The following is a 13327-nucleotide window of genomic DNA, read 5'->3' on the forward strand; positions in this document are numbered from 1 at the left end:
TATTACAATTCTAAGATATGTTTTTCATAATCAATGTCAAAAACAAATCATACAATAAGCTAACCAAATGTGTTGTAATCTTGAAAAACAATATAGAATAAAATTATAGAACTTAATCATCTTCAAAATTGAGTTCTTCAAAATGGAGTCCATTGTCTAACGTGTTAAAACACCAATTCAAAAGCATTGCTCCTTTAGGCTGGAAAACCAACTTACCAAGTAGTACCTAAAATAAGCAATACCATTACTTTCAGTAAATTTGATTTACTTGAAAGGTTGGTTCATTTATTTAACTTATGTCACCAAATAAACAAATTGTATAGAATTATTTCAGACAGGCAGATTTTTTTCAAGCCTTTAAATCTTATTTGTATATTAATTTTCTCCTAACAACCAATGAAAAAACATAAAATTTCTTTAAAGGTTACATCAGAAAGATAATATTTTTTTCGATATCTTCTTCATAATTTAAATTTATAAAAGTTTATTTTAATTTGACAGAAAAAATCATTTACATTATTACAAGTTCTTTTTTCAATCTAGAATAAGCATGTTTTGAGCAAAAGGAGAAATATTTTTTTAATCATGTCAGTGAGTTGGTATGGTAACTTGCAAACTGGTTTTAAGGCAGAGGCTTAGAATTGCAACATATTTCAATTTGCTATAATGAACTGCCTACCTGTGGGTTGGGGATGGAGCAAGATCTCCAATGCTGTCCTTGATAAAAAAAATAAAAACTGCAATAGAGTTTGAAAACCTCTTTTTTTACCATTGTAAATTTCTGTTTCTGAAGGCCTTGCTAAAAGCTTTAGCTTTTAATCCTTTATAACATATTTGTAAAGAATCAATATAAACTGGTTGAACTTGCACACGCAGTGATTTTTCTGTGATTTGTATGCTTAAAATATTTTAGTGATTTAGAGTATATACTGAATGCCGTCTCACAACCCTAACTGGAAGTATTCAATGCTAATATAAGCCTGTTTTAGTCAAAACAGTGTCACAATGTCATTTTCACACTGTTTCTAATCTTAAATCAGATTTAGATTTTTTTTTTTTTTTTTAAACAGCTAAAATTCTAAATTGTTTTTGTATTAAAGTCATTTCTGGTGATGCATCTAGTGTACATCTGAAAGGAACATAAGAATTGCTAAGCAATTTAATTGATAAATGTTTACATTATTTTACTATCATGCCATACAAAGTCAAATGAAAAACAAGACAGAGCAATAGTTCCAGGGTAGCAGAACAATTTCAATAATCTGATATTATCGTAAAAGTTATTTGTCTAAAGATGATATTACCAATCTAAAGGTTGCTTGAGTTACAGATATCACCAGCTGATGAATGTTTGTTCAGGAAATCTGCCAAAAGGTTTTAAATGCTTAACAAAACACAGAGACAAAACCATCACAGCATCTTGAGGAAAGATAGATTACCTTCCTGCAGCAATGTCTAAACACCTTGAATGCATTATGAATTTCCATGTTTAGTTTTGATAAGACTTTGCAGAATAATGCCCCACTGTTTGCTCTTTACCCTGAGAAGTGCTTGCACAAATTGTGTCAACACTCATGTTTAATTACTACAGCTTGCTGTGGTAGATGAATGCTGGACACACGTTGAGTGCACTGCAGATGCTTTCTCATAAGTGCAGTTAAGAGAGCATTGTTGTACTCATTCTGCATTCAGCTTGCTGCTCTTTAAGGCATTTAAGGAAGAAAATATTTATCTTTGGTGAATTTTTATCATTATTAAAAAACAAAACTATCCACTGGCAAAGGAAGAAAATAAACTCACACTATTATAACTTTGTAAAAGGATGCTTTTGTAAAGTAGTATTTAAAAATTCCTACACATAACTTATAACACATTTGCTAGTTTCTGTTTCATCTTCTTCCCCAATTCCTACATTATTTTAATTGAAAAGGTAGGTTTTAAAATAGGCACCTCTTTAAAATAAATCAACCATCAGCTGGTGCAGGTTCAATTCAGATATGCATACCTCACCTCTGATGCGCATTGATCAGCGTTGCATAAAATAGGCTAATTGTACTCGTCGAGACTTGCCAAGACTAGGATGGCCAGGCTCCTTACCCTTTTTCTGATTCTGAGGGAATACCAGGCAACCCTGCATAGGAAGCTTATTTTAGATGTTTGACTCCAATATCTCATTCTTATGGTCATGACCCAGTTTTTTTTCCACAGGTAAAGCATAGGAATGCAGAATGACCAGCAAATCCAGAGCATTTCCTTTTGTCTCAGTTTTTTTTTTTTTTTTTTTAACAAAACAGACCAGTGCAGCCTCTGCAGTATGGCAGTAGCCACACAGATCCATCTGTTGATCACCTGCTTCATTCTATTATATCATATAAAATGTAATATTATAGTGGCTATTGTGATGTATTTTCTTAACAGAAAAAGTTCTTGCAATATTTTCTCTGAAAAGTCCTTGAGGACAAAGATAAATCTGTGCATCACCTTTCGCTCTGCAACAACATCCATGGCCTTTAGCATATCAGTACAAAATGTAACTGCAATGCTATTCAATAGAGTAAGGGATGATGGTGACTCCTCTATAGTCCTCTCTCTGTCTTATTACAGGGCTGACCCTCAGAAACTGGATGCATTCATCATGGACAAAGCTCTGCTGGACTATGAGGTTTCCATAGATGCCGACTGTAAAACCTTAACAGTGGGGAAACCATTTGCCATAGAAGGTAATATCTTAAAGTTATCTCCTTAAACATTATTTGATTCTCACATACTCACATATGCAGGTAACTTTCTATCTTACGAGAAATAATTAAAAAACACATTTCAGGGCTAAAAATTGGAAACGATGGCCAATTAAAATAAATGTTTCACTACAAATTGCAAACTTGAAAGAAATTACAAACCAGGTGTGTCTTTAAAGATCTGATGTGCCGCCTGCTGCTCTATTTTCACTGTTGCGTGGCACTGTCAGCTTTGCTGGCAGCTCCGTCGGAGCTACACCCTAAATTGTTCTCTGATATCTGATGACAGCTGGCATTCTTCTTCTGTCTTTGCTTTGTCTCTCTCCGATACTGTAAAATATCTACAGAAAACATCAGGTTTTATACTGCTGTCTTTGTTGTCAGCCATTGTAGAATCAGGCAGAGAATGTGCTGGTGTTCCCCTGTCACATCTTAAAAGAATGTAACAGAAATGCAGAGCTTTTTCTTAACAACTCTTTATTTCATGACACTTTTTTCTAAAAGAAAATTGCCAGTGTAATCTTTCCATACATATGAATTATTAATAAAAGAAAAAATGTCCCAAGTACCTGAAAACTGATTTACGTCCTCATCAAGAAATGAAAAACTAGCTGGAAGAAAAAGTTATCATTTTTTGAAAGGTGGGTAAATAAAATAATAGTACTGCCGTGATTGCAGTTTTATTTTAAATGGCACACCATCAGTGGTTCGATTAACTCAATGCATTATTAATGGTTTTAATAGCAATATTAATGTGTGAAACATTGGAAATTTCAATTTCTGCTTGGATGGAATAATAATTCCAATAAGTGACATGCATTTATAATCTGCTTTTAAACAACACATCTGTACATACAGCAGCAAATACATTTTGTGGCTGGAATGCTTTTTTCTATTGACAGTTAAATAATGAGAATGTAGAAGACTGCAGAAAATTAAGGTTATCTGCAAACAACTGCAATAACACACACTATCTCTTCATTGCCTGTTTTATTTCTTATTGCATGTTATATCATAACTGGTAATATAGTAAATGGCCTGTACATATATATAGCGCTTTTTCAAGTCAGGAAACTTGATCAAAGAGCTTTATGTTACTCACTGGCTGCCATACTTGCCGACTTTGTAAACAGCACGTAGCAACCCTTAGGGCTACGAACAGAAAGTGTTTGGCGGGGAAAGAGTTAAAACTGTTGGTTCTATATTTTCTAATATTTTCTAACTGGCCCTTAAGATTAATCGTGGATGCAATTCATCAGAGTTAACACCCGCATGATCTTGTGTGTTTGTTGGAAGAAGATCTGAGGGTCTTCTTGTCACAAGAGGATCTCATCTCAGGGTTCATGAACAATTAGCAGACATCCTAAAGACGGAGTGCTTATTTTGAGTTTGTCTAAAACATGGTTTGTATTGTTGCTTTCCCTTTAAGCAGGTAAATTGCATTCACATAGTTGAATGCAATAAGTGAATGTGTTGATGCAAAATGGAGATTTATGGGTAAATATGGGTTAAAATTGTTTAGGTACCATTTCAGATCTACATGGGTCTGCTCTGTTGTTAATGGCAACCCCTGCTTTGACAGTTAATCCATAATCCAGTTGATGCTGCTTGTTACAATGCAGTTTAGGAGGACTGTAGACTGTAGAGAGCAGTACGTGTGCCTGGAGGGCATCTTATTGAGTTTTTTTCTTATTGGGTATGGAGGGATTGGATAGATAAAACAATGGTTTGGTCTTTCTTAGTCAATTTAAAAATTGTTTATGGAAGCAAACCTAAAATGTCATGCCTATCAAGCTGTAAATTATTGTTAATTATATTACTAATTACATATATAAATACTAAATAAATAAATCTACCTAGCATACAAAGTAGGTTAACTGCTGGATGAAATGGTCCGTGCTTCCTATATATTTCTTTTACAAATGGGCTTTATATGATTCACAGATGGGACCAGACCTCTTATGGTTGAATTAGTCTCTTGGAAAATAATTATTTATATTGAAAGATTTTATATGAACAACATTTTGTAGAAAGTTTCAATATATTAAGATATGAAATAAAAGGGGACATTTATTGTGAATTGAATTGAATCACATGCACAAAATTATTGTACCCCTTCTTTGATAAAAGAAAAATGGTTGCAGAAATAACTTGAAACTGAAACAAGTAATACTAAACACAACTCGTTCAAAAATAAACAAATGAAACATACTTACAGACATACTTTCCAACCATGCTAAAATAGAATTATTTGAAGAAAAAAATGAATGAAGCAGACCTGGACAAAAATGGGCGTAAAGTAACCCTGTAGTCATGAAGAAATTAGTATTCATAACCCGGACAAGTATTTTCTCTAATTACCGGTAACCTATCTACATATAATAATATATTTCAACTTTATGAAAGTTATAAAAAGCTCTTTTTGTGCATTAATTCATCTGTTCAAAGATAAATTTACCAGCAGCAGATCCCTTTGTGTTTCCAATTAGAAGATGACCTCTTATCTACTAAGTCATATCTGCCTTCATGCATGTTGTCAGGAACGGTGGAGACATCAGGGGGCACTTCTCAGCTTGGGACAAAGTTTTGATTGTTTTCTCTTCTGCAAATCAGTAGAGCAGAGCAAAAATAATTCCCCTTTCATTTCTGACTTTTCCCTCTGTGAACAATTAAAGTAATTCTTATTCAAAAAAGAAACATAATATTTACTTAATTTGAATAATTAGCTATGTGTTTCTTAATATCTGTCAAACCGTTTAGTATTCTGAGTCAGCTTCCTTAGCTTTACCAAAAACTGCATATTGAGGTCCCCAGATGGAATTTTACTTTAATAAGAATCACTCTAGATTTTCTGATTTTTTTATTTTAAAAACACCTAAATTTAACAATATCAATGATTCACCCTTTGCATTAATCTTTCTGGCTTTCAAAAGCTTACACTCTCCACCGTCCACAGTTAATCTCAGGTCCATTTAGCAGACCGCTTCCTCCCACTGTGGAAATGTTCCCATGGTACCTGCTTCCATTACAGGCCACCACAGCCCTGGATTCCAGCACTGTTGTTAATTACTTAATGCACCCTTAAGCCTTCAGGATACAATACAAATCAATCAGGGAAACCAGGGTACTTTTGTAATTGGCTATTGCAGAATTTGTCACACTTTTCTGGGCTGCTGAGGCATGTGAAAAGATTTATTTTTACTCAAAACAGTGAAAAATATGTTGAGCTACATGTTTATACCTTTAAAAAGTGTACCCACTAATGAGTCTCCTTTGTGTCTGTGTTGCTGTGGGCAGGCTACGGCATTGGCCTCCCTCAGAACTCTCCACTCACCTCCAACTTCTCAGAGCTTGTTAGTCAGTACAAATCCGATGGCTTCATGGACATGCTGCATGACAAATGGTACAAGGTTGTGCCCTGTGGGAAACGCAGCTTTGCTGTAACGGAGGTAAGTGTGAAGGTGTTGAGTGAAAGAAGTTGATGTGTTACTTTTTATCTCACATAGAGAACAAAAGAACTATTTAACACTAACAAAAACTATCAAGGTGTTGACAACATTGTCATTTTTAGAGGCTTATTGTTGTATTTTTACAGTTCAAACTTTTACACATCTTCTCAGAATACAACTGCAAACCTTAACGTATTTTAATTTAATTATAATATATATGACAAATAAACAAATAGTAGTACATAAGTATACATTTTTGTAGTGATTTTTTTAGGGGGGTAGCAATGTTACTACAACATAACATAGATACATACAGAGGTTTCATGTTCAGATTGACACAGAGGATATTGTTTGAGGTCTCAACAATGTCCTGGTTTTAGTGAGAAAACGCACTGAGTGCACTCTACAACTCTCCCCCCCTACAGTAATTGCTCTTCTGTAATTGAGACATTGGCCTCTGACTCCCCAGCTGCTAAACTATGGTGTCCCTATAAGCAATCAGTGCTGCATAAGCTGTAGATTTCTATAATTTTTTTTTTGCAGGAATCCATTTTTGAGCTGTCCCTCTTCCTAACTAGAAACAATTTTGTAATCTCCAAAACTTGCTCTGGCTCTATAGAAATGCACAAATGAGAACCTTTTAATGTTTTTTTTATTATTGTGCATGCTTTGAAGTGGATAAAGGTCAGCTTATGTTATGCTGTTAAATATTCCATCTGCCTAATAGGGACTTCTGGTCTTTGCCTACAAGTGACAGCATTATCTTATTTTGAAAGCAATCGGAATGTAAATGATCATCATGTGTATAATATTAGTATGGGAAAGTCTACATTGGAATGCTCTAGATTTGGTAACACCAAAGTGAGAAATTCTCTCGTGTGTAGCCTCCTAGATGTGCTGTAGATTCTATCTTCACTTGCAGACATTTAAATTGCCCCAGGAGCATTTCCTTTTTCAGCATCAAAACCCAGTCTCCCTTAAGTTAAAGCTAATATTTTTTTTCACTTTTATCTGCCTGTCACTTAATATGACAACTTTTTTCCACTCAGGTGCCTTGCAAAGATCACATGAGGATATACTGGTATATCGAATATTGTAGTTGAATTATCTAAAATATAGAGTAAAGACAGATTTGGAATAAAATCTGTTTTACCTTTCATACACCTTTAACACTCAGCAGGACAAGATCAGCAGGAAATGCCTGAGATATAACCTGCATGAATTACTGAGCAGTCTGGCTCAGTTTAGCCCTGTTCAGCATTTCTATTTGTTTATTTACTGTACATTTTTTTATTAAGCGTAGAGATGAAGAAATGCTAGAAAAGACAAAAAATCAGAGGAATTACCTTCCAGTGCTTTTTCCATACCCTCTAGGAGTCATCCAGCTCTTGCTCAACCCAATAACCCATCAAAAGAGCATGATATGAGTCATAAGAAAACAGATCTTAGAGACAAATGCTATGTGTTTTATTGCCTTGATGACAATAATTTGGCTGAAAATCTTTTAATTTAGGCTACAAGCTTTATATTCTAACTGCAAATCGTGATGACTATACAGATGTATGATTTTTTTTTAAAGAAAAACGTACTTGGCACTATTTTTTTTAAAAACTCACAAAACTCAATTTTATTGACTAAACACAATCATTTATTTAACAAAATGCTTGTTCAGAACAAATTATAATATGTCTACTCTGTGCCCCTGTGTGCGCCCCAGTCGAGGGCTTGCATATGTCCATATATTGGGGCTTTATTATTTATTTTATTTTATTATTCATTTATTAGGCTTACCATGGCAGGGCTCCAAAGCAGCGGCAAAGAATAACTCCTCTTGACAACTTTACAAAATATGCTGTTTAAAACGATACAAACTAGACACCAAACCCGCATCTATGATCACAGACGCCTGCTGGAGCTACGGACAAAAAATGTTTTAAATACTGACATTTTTGACCGTTTAAAAAGCTGCGGAGTGCTACGGACGGATCTCAACAACACAACAGCGGAACATAACTGCGAAGGAAGAGATGCGTGAGACGGAGAAAGCGAGGCAGCAGAGGGGGGCTAACTGTGAAGCTAAAGAGAAATCCTCACAGACCTCCGCTTCCCGCAATCATGCTCTCCAATGTCAGTTCGCTGGCAAACAAAATGGATAATCTCCGACTGGAACTCTCATCAAAGATCAGTAACTGCTGGGCCATCATTCTGACCGAGTCATGGCTGCATCCAGAAATACCGCACAATGCTATTAACCTGGAGGGGCCTAAGCCTCCTTTGTGTGTGGGGTCCCCAATAATGCGTGGTGTTCCCCCCTGGCCTCTGACCCCTGGGCTCTCATAGGGTCCATCTTGGCCGCCCGCAGAGCCTATGTGCTTGCTTTCACAACCCTGTAGGATCTAGGCACTATGGCCCACTAGGGGACAGGGCTCCTTTTGGGTTTGGTCCCTCGAGAGGTGGGCTCTGGGTGCTCTAGTCTGCCCTTCTCTGGTGGGTGTTGCCATTCCTATATCTGCCCTCCTTGTGTCCCACTTGTCTGGGATGCCTATGGGGATCGGTCCTGAGCCCTGATCAGTCAGGTTTCTGGGCTGTTGCTGAGAAACACTGAGTCTGAGCTTCCTCTAAAAGTTCTCTATTGAGTTTAGGTCTGGAGACTGGCCAGGGCACGCCAGAACCTTGATATGCTTTTTACAGAGCCACTCCTTGGTTATCCTGGCTGTGTGCTTAGGGTCATTGTCATGTTGGAAGACTCAGCCCCAACCCATCTTCAATGCTGCGACTGAGGGAAGGAGGTTGTTCCCCAAAATCTCTAAGACCATGGCCCCAACTACGACCCCTCTATGATTTCTTAGTGGGAGAACGTGCAAAATAGCAGGGTGGTCAAATATTTATTTCTTCATTGTATACCACCCTAAATAATATTGTTTAATCAACATAGATTTTTTTGTCTTCCATACACGAGGAGATCTTGAAGCTTTTTTTATTTTTATTTTGGTTGTCTGTTGTCTTCGTTTTGCTGTTGTTATGTACTCTGTTTTAATTCCCGCTCATCTCATACAGGGATGGAACCAGACTTCTATGAGTTACTGTTGATCTTCTGTGATGTCTTCTTTTGCTGTTTACAGTGGTTTTATTTTCTGTCTTTTCGGGCGCTGTTTCCTCTCTCTATCTTTTTTCTCTATCTCCTTAACTATCTCCTTCTCTCCTTCAATGCCAGTGTTGCCCCTTTTTCTTTCTCACATCATTTTCTGTGTCTGTTGTATTTGATTTTACTCCTAAAATATTTTCATTAAAAGTTTCATATAAAAGTACCAAGCAGACCTTTATGGCAACAGTCATAATGGTCTGCTTGTGGAGGCAAGTCTGTTGGGCTATCATCTAACTCTGGAACATCTATTCCATGAGCTATATTAGCAAAAGCATATCATTTTCATTACAGGTCTATGCTTAAAGTGGAAACAGAAATTAAATCTATCTTGGTGTTCTGACTGTTAAATGTTCATTAGATTGACTATGTAGATTTTCTAGGTAAAGAGACTCTCTCTGTGGCAGCTGATATTTTAAATAGCTCTCTGTAGGGCTGAATGGAAGATAAAATATAAACAGTCTATGTGTGGTGTGAATTGATTCAGCTGAGGTGTTAGCTGCCTTTTTCTGACCCTGGATCTATACAATCTTGAACGGAGGTAAGGTCAACCCTGATGATCAGATATGCAGACCTAATGGTTTTGACCTGTAGTCTGGATCTCCCATTTTTGTGGATTAGAAAAAGTGCAAATGGTATACGAACATCGGACAAACTGAATAACTCCAGTGTAGAAAATGACAAGCTGGCATTTTATACCTGGAAACCGCCTTGAAACACCTTATCTTATAAAGACTGAAAAGAAGTGTTGCCCTGCGAAACTGGCGATCTGTCCAGGGTGTACCCCACCTCTCGCCCGTAGAACTAGTCTAGATTTACTTTGGTTTTCTTTAAAAAAAAATTCTGCATAGATTGTATTCCCTCTGCAATCATTTGCCAGTAGTGTCTCCTTTTCAACTTTTAGAGAATCTTGGTCTCCCGCTATGCAAAATCTTGTCCTAGCTTGCCAAGGTACAGTAACATATTGCAATGAGGAATATAATCCATCACGTTTTGGTTTCCAATAGGACTTTATAATGTAATCACTGCAGCTGGCCCCATATCACAGGCTGCTTCGTGCTCAGCAATAAAATAGTTCTCTTGTTAGAATGCAGGCACAGCTGCAGAAAATGCAACACGTGGCCATTTTTAAAACTTGTAATACATAGAGTGTCACTTGCTAAATATTAAAATATTTGATCGTATTGTCTCTCTAGTTTGGTGTTAAGATCTAGACAAATTGAAATTAAATGAAAATGAGTAAGTCATGGATTTTTGTACTATTATAGATTGTAATGAAAGACCTTTTTTAAGACAGATAAACCTGATTCCATTAGAAAGAAAGGGTTAAACATAATGTGAAAAGAAGTAAAAAACACTTTTCGCCTCTTGCTGTAATATTTTTAGCTGCAAGTTATAAAGCTCCTTCTTTCTCAGCAACCTAATAATCTTGGCGTACCAAGTTATCTTTTCACAGATTGTACATTTTGTATGTCAACATTCAACTCTAAAGCTATTTCTAATCAATCTATAACTTTACACGTATTGAGAAATGTATAGAAAAAAATAAATATATATATACATATATGTTGTAATAGATGGTTTTAGAGAATTGGAAAAATATTGCAGGCAAACGAAAGAAATGTATAAATATCACTGAGTTCTTTTGGTTTTTTGACAGTTTTCACATTGTATGCTCTTCATGACAACATTGTCTACTGATGGCAGTAGGGGTTTTGTGCTTCCACGTTGTCAGAATTGTTTGAACCTAGTTTAGGAAATACAACAAGAAATTCAAGGTTTTAATTCTGTTCATATTTTTTGGAAAATTTCTGATTTCTGTCATAAGTGAATAAAACCTGTGCCATGACAGACATGTTTGTAGGCTTCTCTGAGTATCTGTGGGGGCGCACATCTGTAACACAGAGTCTGCAGCTGATATGTGTCTTCATTCTGCTCTGAAGCTTTCCCCTGAGTTCGATATTTTACTAACTTTTCCCTTTTGATATCTCTCCTTCTCTCTCTCTCTCTCTTACCAGACACTGCAGATGGGTATAAAGCATTTCTCGGGTCTCTTTGTGATGCTGTGTGTGGGCGTGGCCTTATCTCTTCTGACCACGATAGCGGAACACATTGTGTACAAGCTGGTGATCCCGAGGGTCAAGGAGCCACGCTCCAAATACTGGCTGCACACTAGTCAGGTACTGGGTCACTGAACTGAAAAAAAATACACAGAAACAATAGTAGACCTTTTTACAATTACCAGGAGAGGCATTATCAGGGTAGCTTAGAAAAGGTATTTTAATGATTAACTGCTGTCTGCAAAAAAAAAAATTGAAGACTACAAAATTTAAAAGGGACAGCCTCCCATCCTCGCTCCAAGTAGGTTTGTTTTACAAATTTTACACAGCATTAAATTGCCTTAATTTTAGAAAAGATCAAGTTTAGATTTGGTTATGTTTCATCCTATTGCTGCTCACAGAACTGCTACTTCAGAAGTCAATAGCATGGAGATTTTCTTAACTTGAATGTAAAAATGTATTGCTATATTTGAATTATTTAACTTTAAGAAACATAATAGCAGAGAAAAGTATTTTCTCAACAAACAACTTTGATTTCTTTTTAAATTGCTTTTTTTAAGGATCGTTCAATCGAAAATCTCTCTTATAAACCGATCATTATTTCTTGCAGATTTTTTGAGGATTTTTGCCATTGTGTTTTTTTTTTTGTTAGCCTTTCTATTTATTGTGCTGTTTTTTGCCGTCTGTTTTAGTTTCTTCTGCTCACATTTACTGTTTTACTGAACTTAAATGGACTTTGATCTATACCTGGTTTTATGTGCATTTAAAGAAATATAACTTTATATTAGATTGTAGAAAGTCACAATAGATAGTTTAAAGTGTACATTCTAGTGAGGTTGTTTGTCAGAGTAAATGTAAGTTTTAAAACGACCTCGAAGCAGGTATTAAACATATTTTCCATTAAATTTGCATTTCTCAGGTAAAAAGGCATTTATTAATCTAATGTAATATTCTCATCTTAAATCTTTTGTTTTCATTCCTATTATGAGTATAACTCTGCTTATAATATTTATGCAATCAAATACTAACTTTAGTTTTTATCTTAAGAATAAAACAGGGAAAAAAAGCATAAAAAAATTGCTGTTTTTGCAGTACAGTACCAAAGATATAAATGTAAGAACTTTATTAATTTTTACCCATATCAATACTATAAATCAATTTCTGCAGAAAAATATACCTCCACCTGTAACAGACATTAAAACGAACAAAAAACTGGAGAAATAAGAGGTTGTCTAATAATTGTTTTCATAACTATGTTTCACTTATCGATTGTTTGCAATTTGCAGCCTATTCACAAGCGTATAATACACCCTTTTTCATCTTGACCCAGAGTCAAGGGTTGGAGTAAAAATTATTAAAGGATTGTTTCACAAGAGCTTTTTATTGTAAAGGCTATAAATCCTGAACAGAATTAAAGATGACTGTAAATAAACTATTAACATGTATCATATATTATGTTGATTGTTTTCCAGAGATTACACAGAGCCCTCAATTCAGTTTTCGTTGATGACCAAGTACCAGCTGTTCCAAAGCCTGAGAAAAGGTAATCCACTTGTCCTGCAGGCTGTGTTTTATGCAGCTTCATGACAGACAATTAACTTCCTCAGACAACATTTTTACATTTTCTCACTTTTGTATTTCAAGTTGATTTCAGATACACCATTTGTTTGATTCTCAGTACTTTTCACAGATGTTGCAAAATCATTTGTCTTTTTGGCTAAGAATGGTTAAAATTTCTGTCCCACTAAATAATAAGAAAAAAATGTTTTTTCTTTTATGAAAACAAAAACATGTTTTTTTGTTTGTATTTTTTTTTTTCGTCTTCTTTTTAAACCCAAAGCTGCAGCCAACGCTTAAAAAAAGACAAAACTGCTTTTCACTGAGCACAGATTTTTGTCCCTACTTCTTCCAACATTTAAAAATGTCAAACCGCATACT

General features: G+C 35.5%; 1 protein-coding gene across 1 annotated transcript in view; it reads left to right on the forward strand.

Moving 5' to 3' along the window:
- The window catches only part of LOC107092008 (glutamate receptor ionotropic, NMDA 3A-like), a 50734-nt gene extending 37798 nt beyond the window's left edge, over positions 1–12936 (forward strand). Inside the window, exons 6-9 of the mRNA XM_015386274.1 lie at positions 2605–2720; positions 6036–6187; positions 11348–11509; positions 12862–12936. Coding sequence (XP_015241760.1) covers positions 2605–2720; positions 6036–6187; positions 11348–11509; positions 12862–12936 — 505 coding nt within the window. The remainder of the gene's footprint in view (positions 1–2604; positions 2721–6035; positions 6188–11347; positions 11510–12861) is intronic.
- The last annotated feature ends 391 nt before the right edge of the window (positions 12937–13327 follow it).

Source organism: Cyprinodon variegatus, unplaced genomic scaffold (genome assembly GCF_000732505.1).
Source record: "Cyprinodon variegatus isolate N-32 unplaced genomic scaffold, C_variegatus-1.0 Scaffold362, whole genome shotgun sequence".
In the NCBI taxonomy this organism is placed as follows: domain Eukaryota; kingdom Metazoa; phylum Chordata; class Actinopteri; order Cyprinodontiformes; family Cyprinodontidae; genus Cyprinodon; species Cyprinodon variegatus.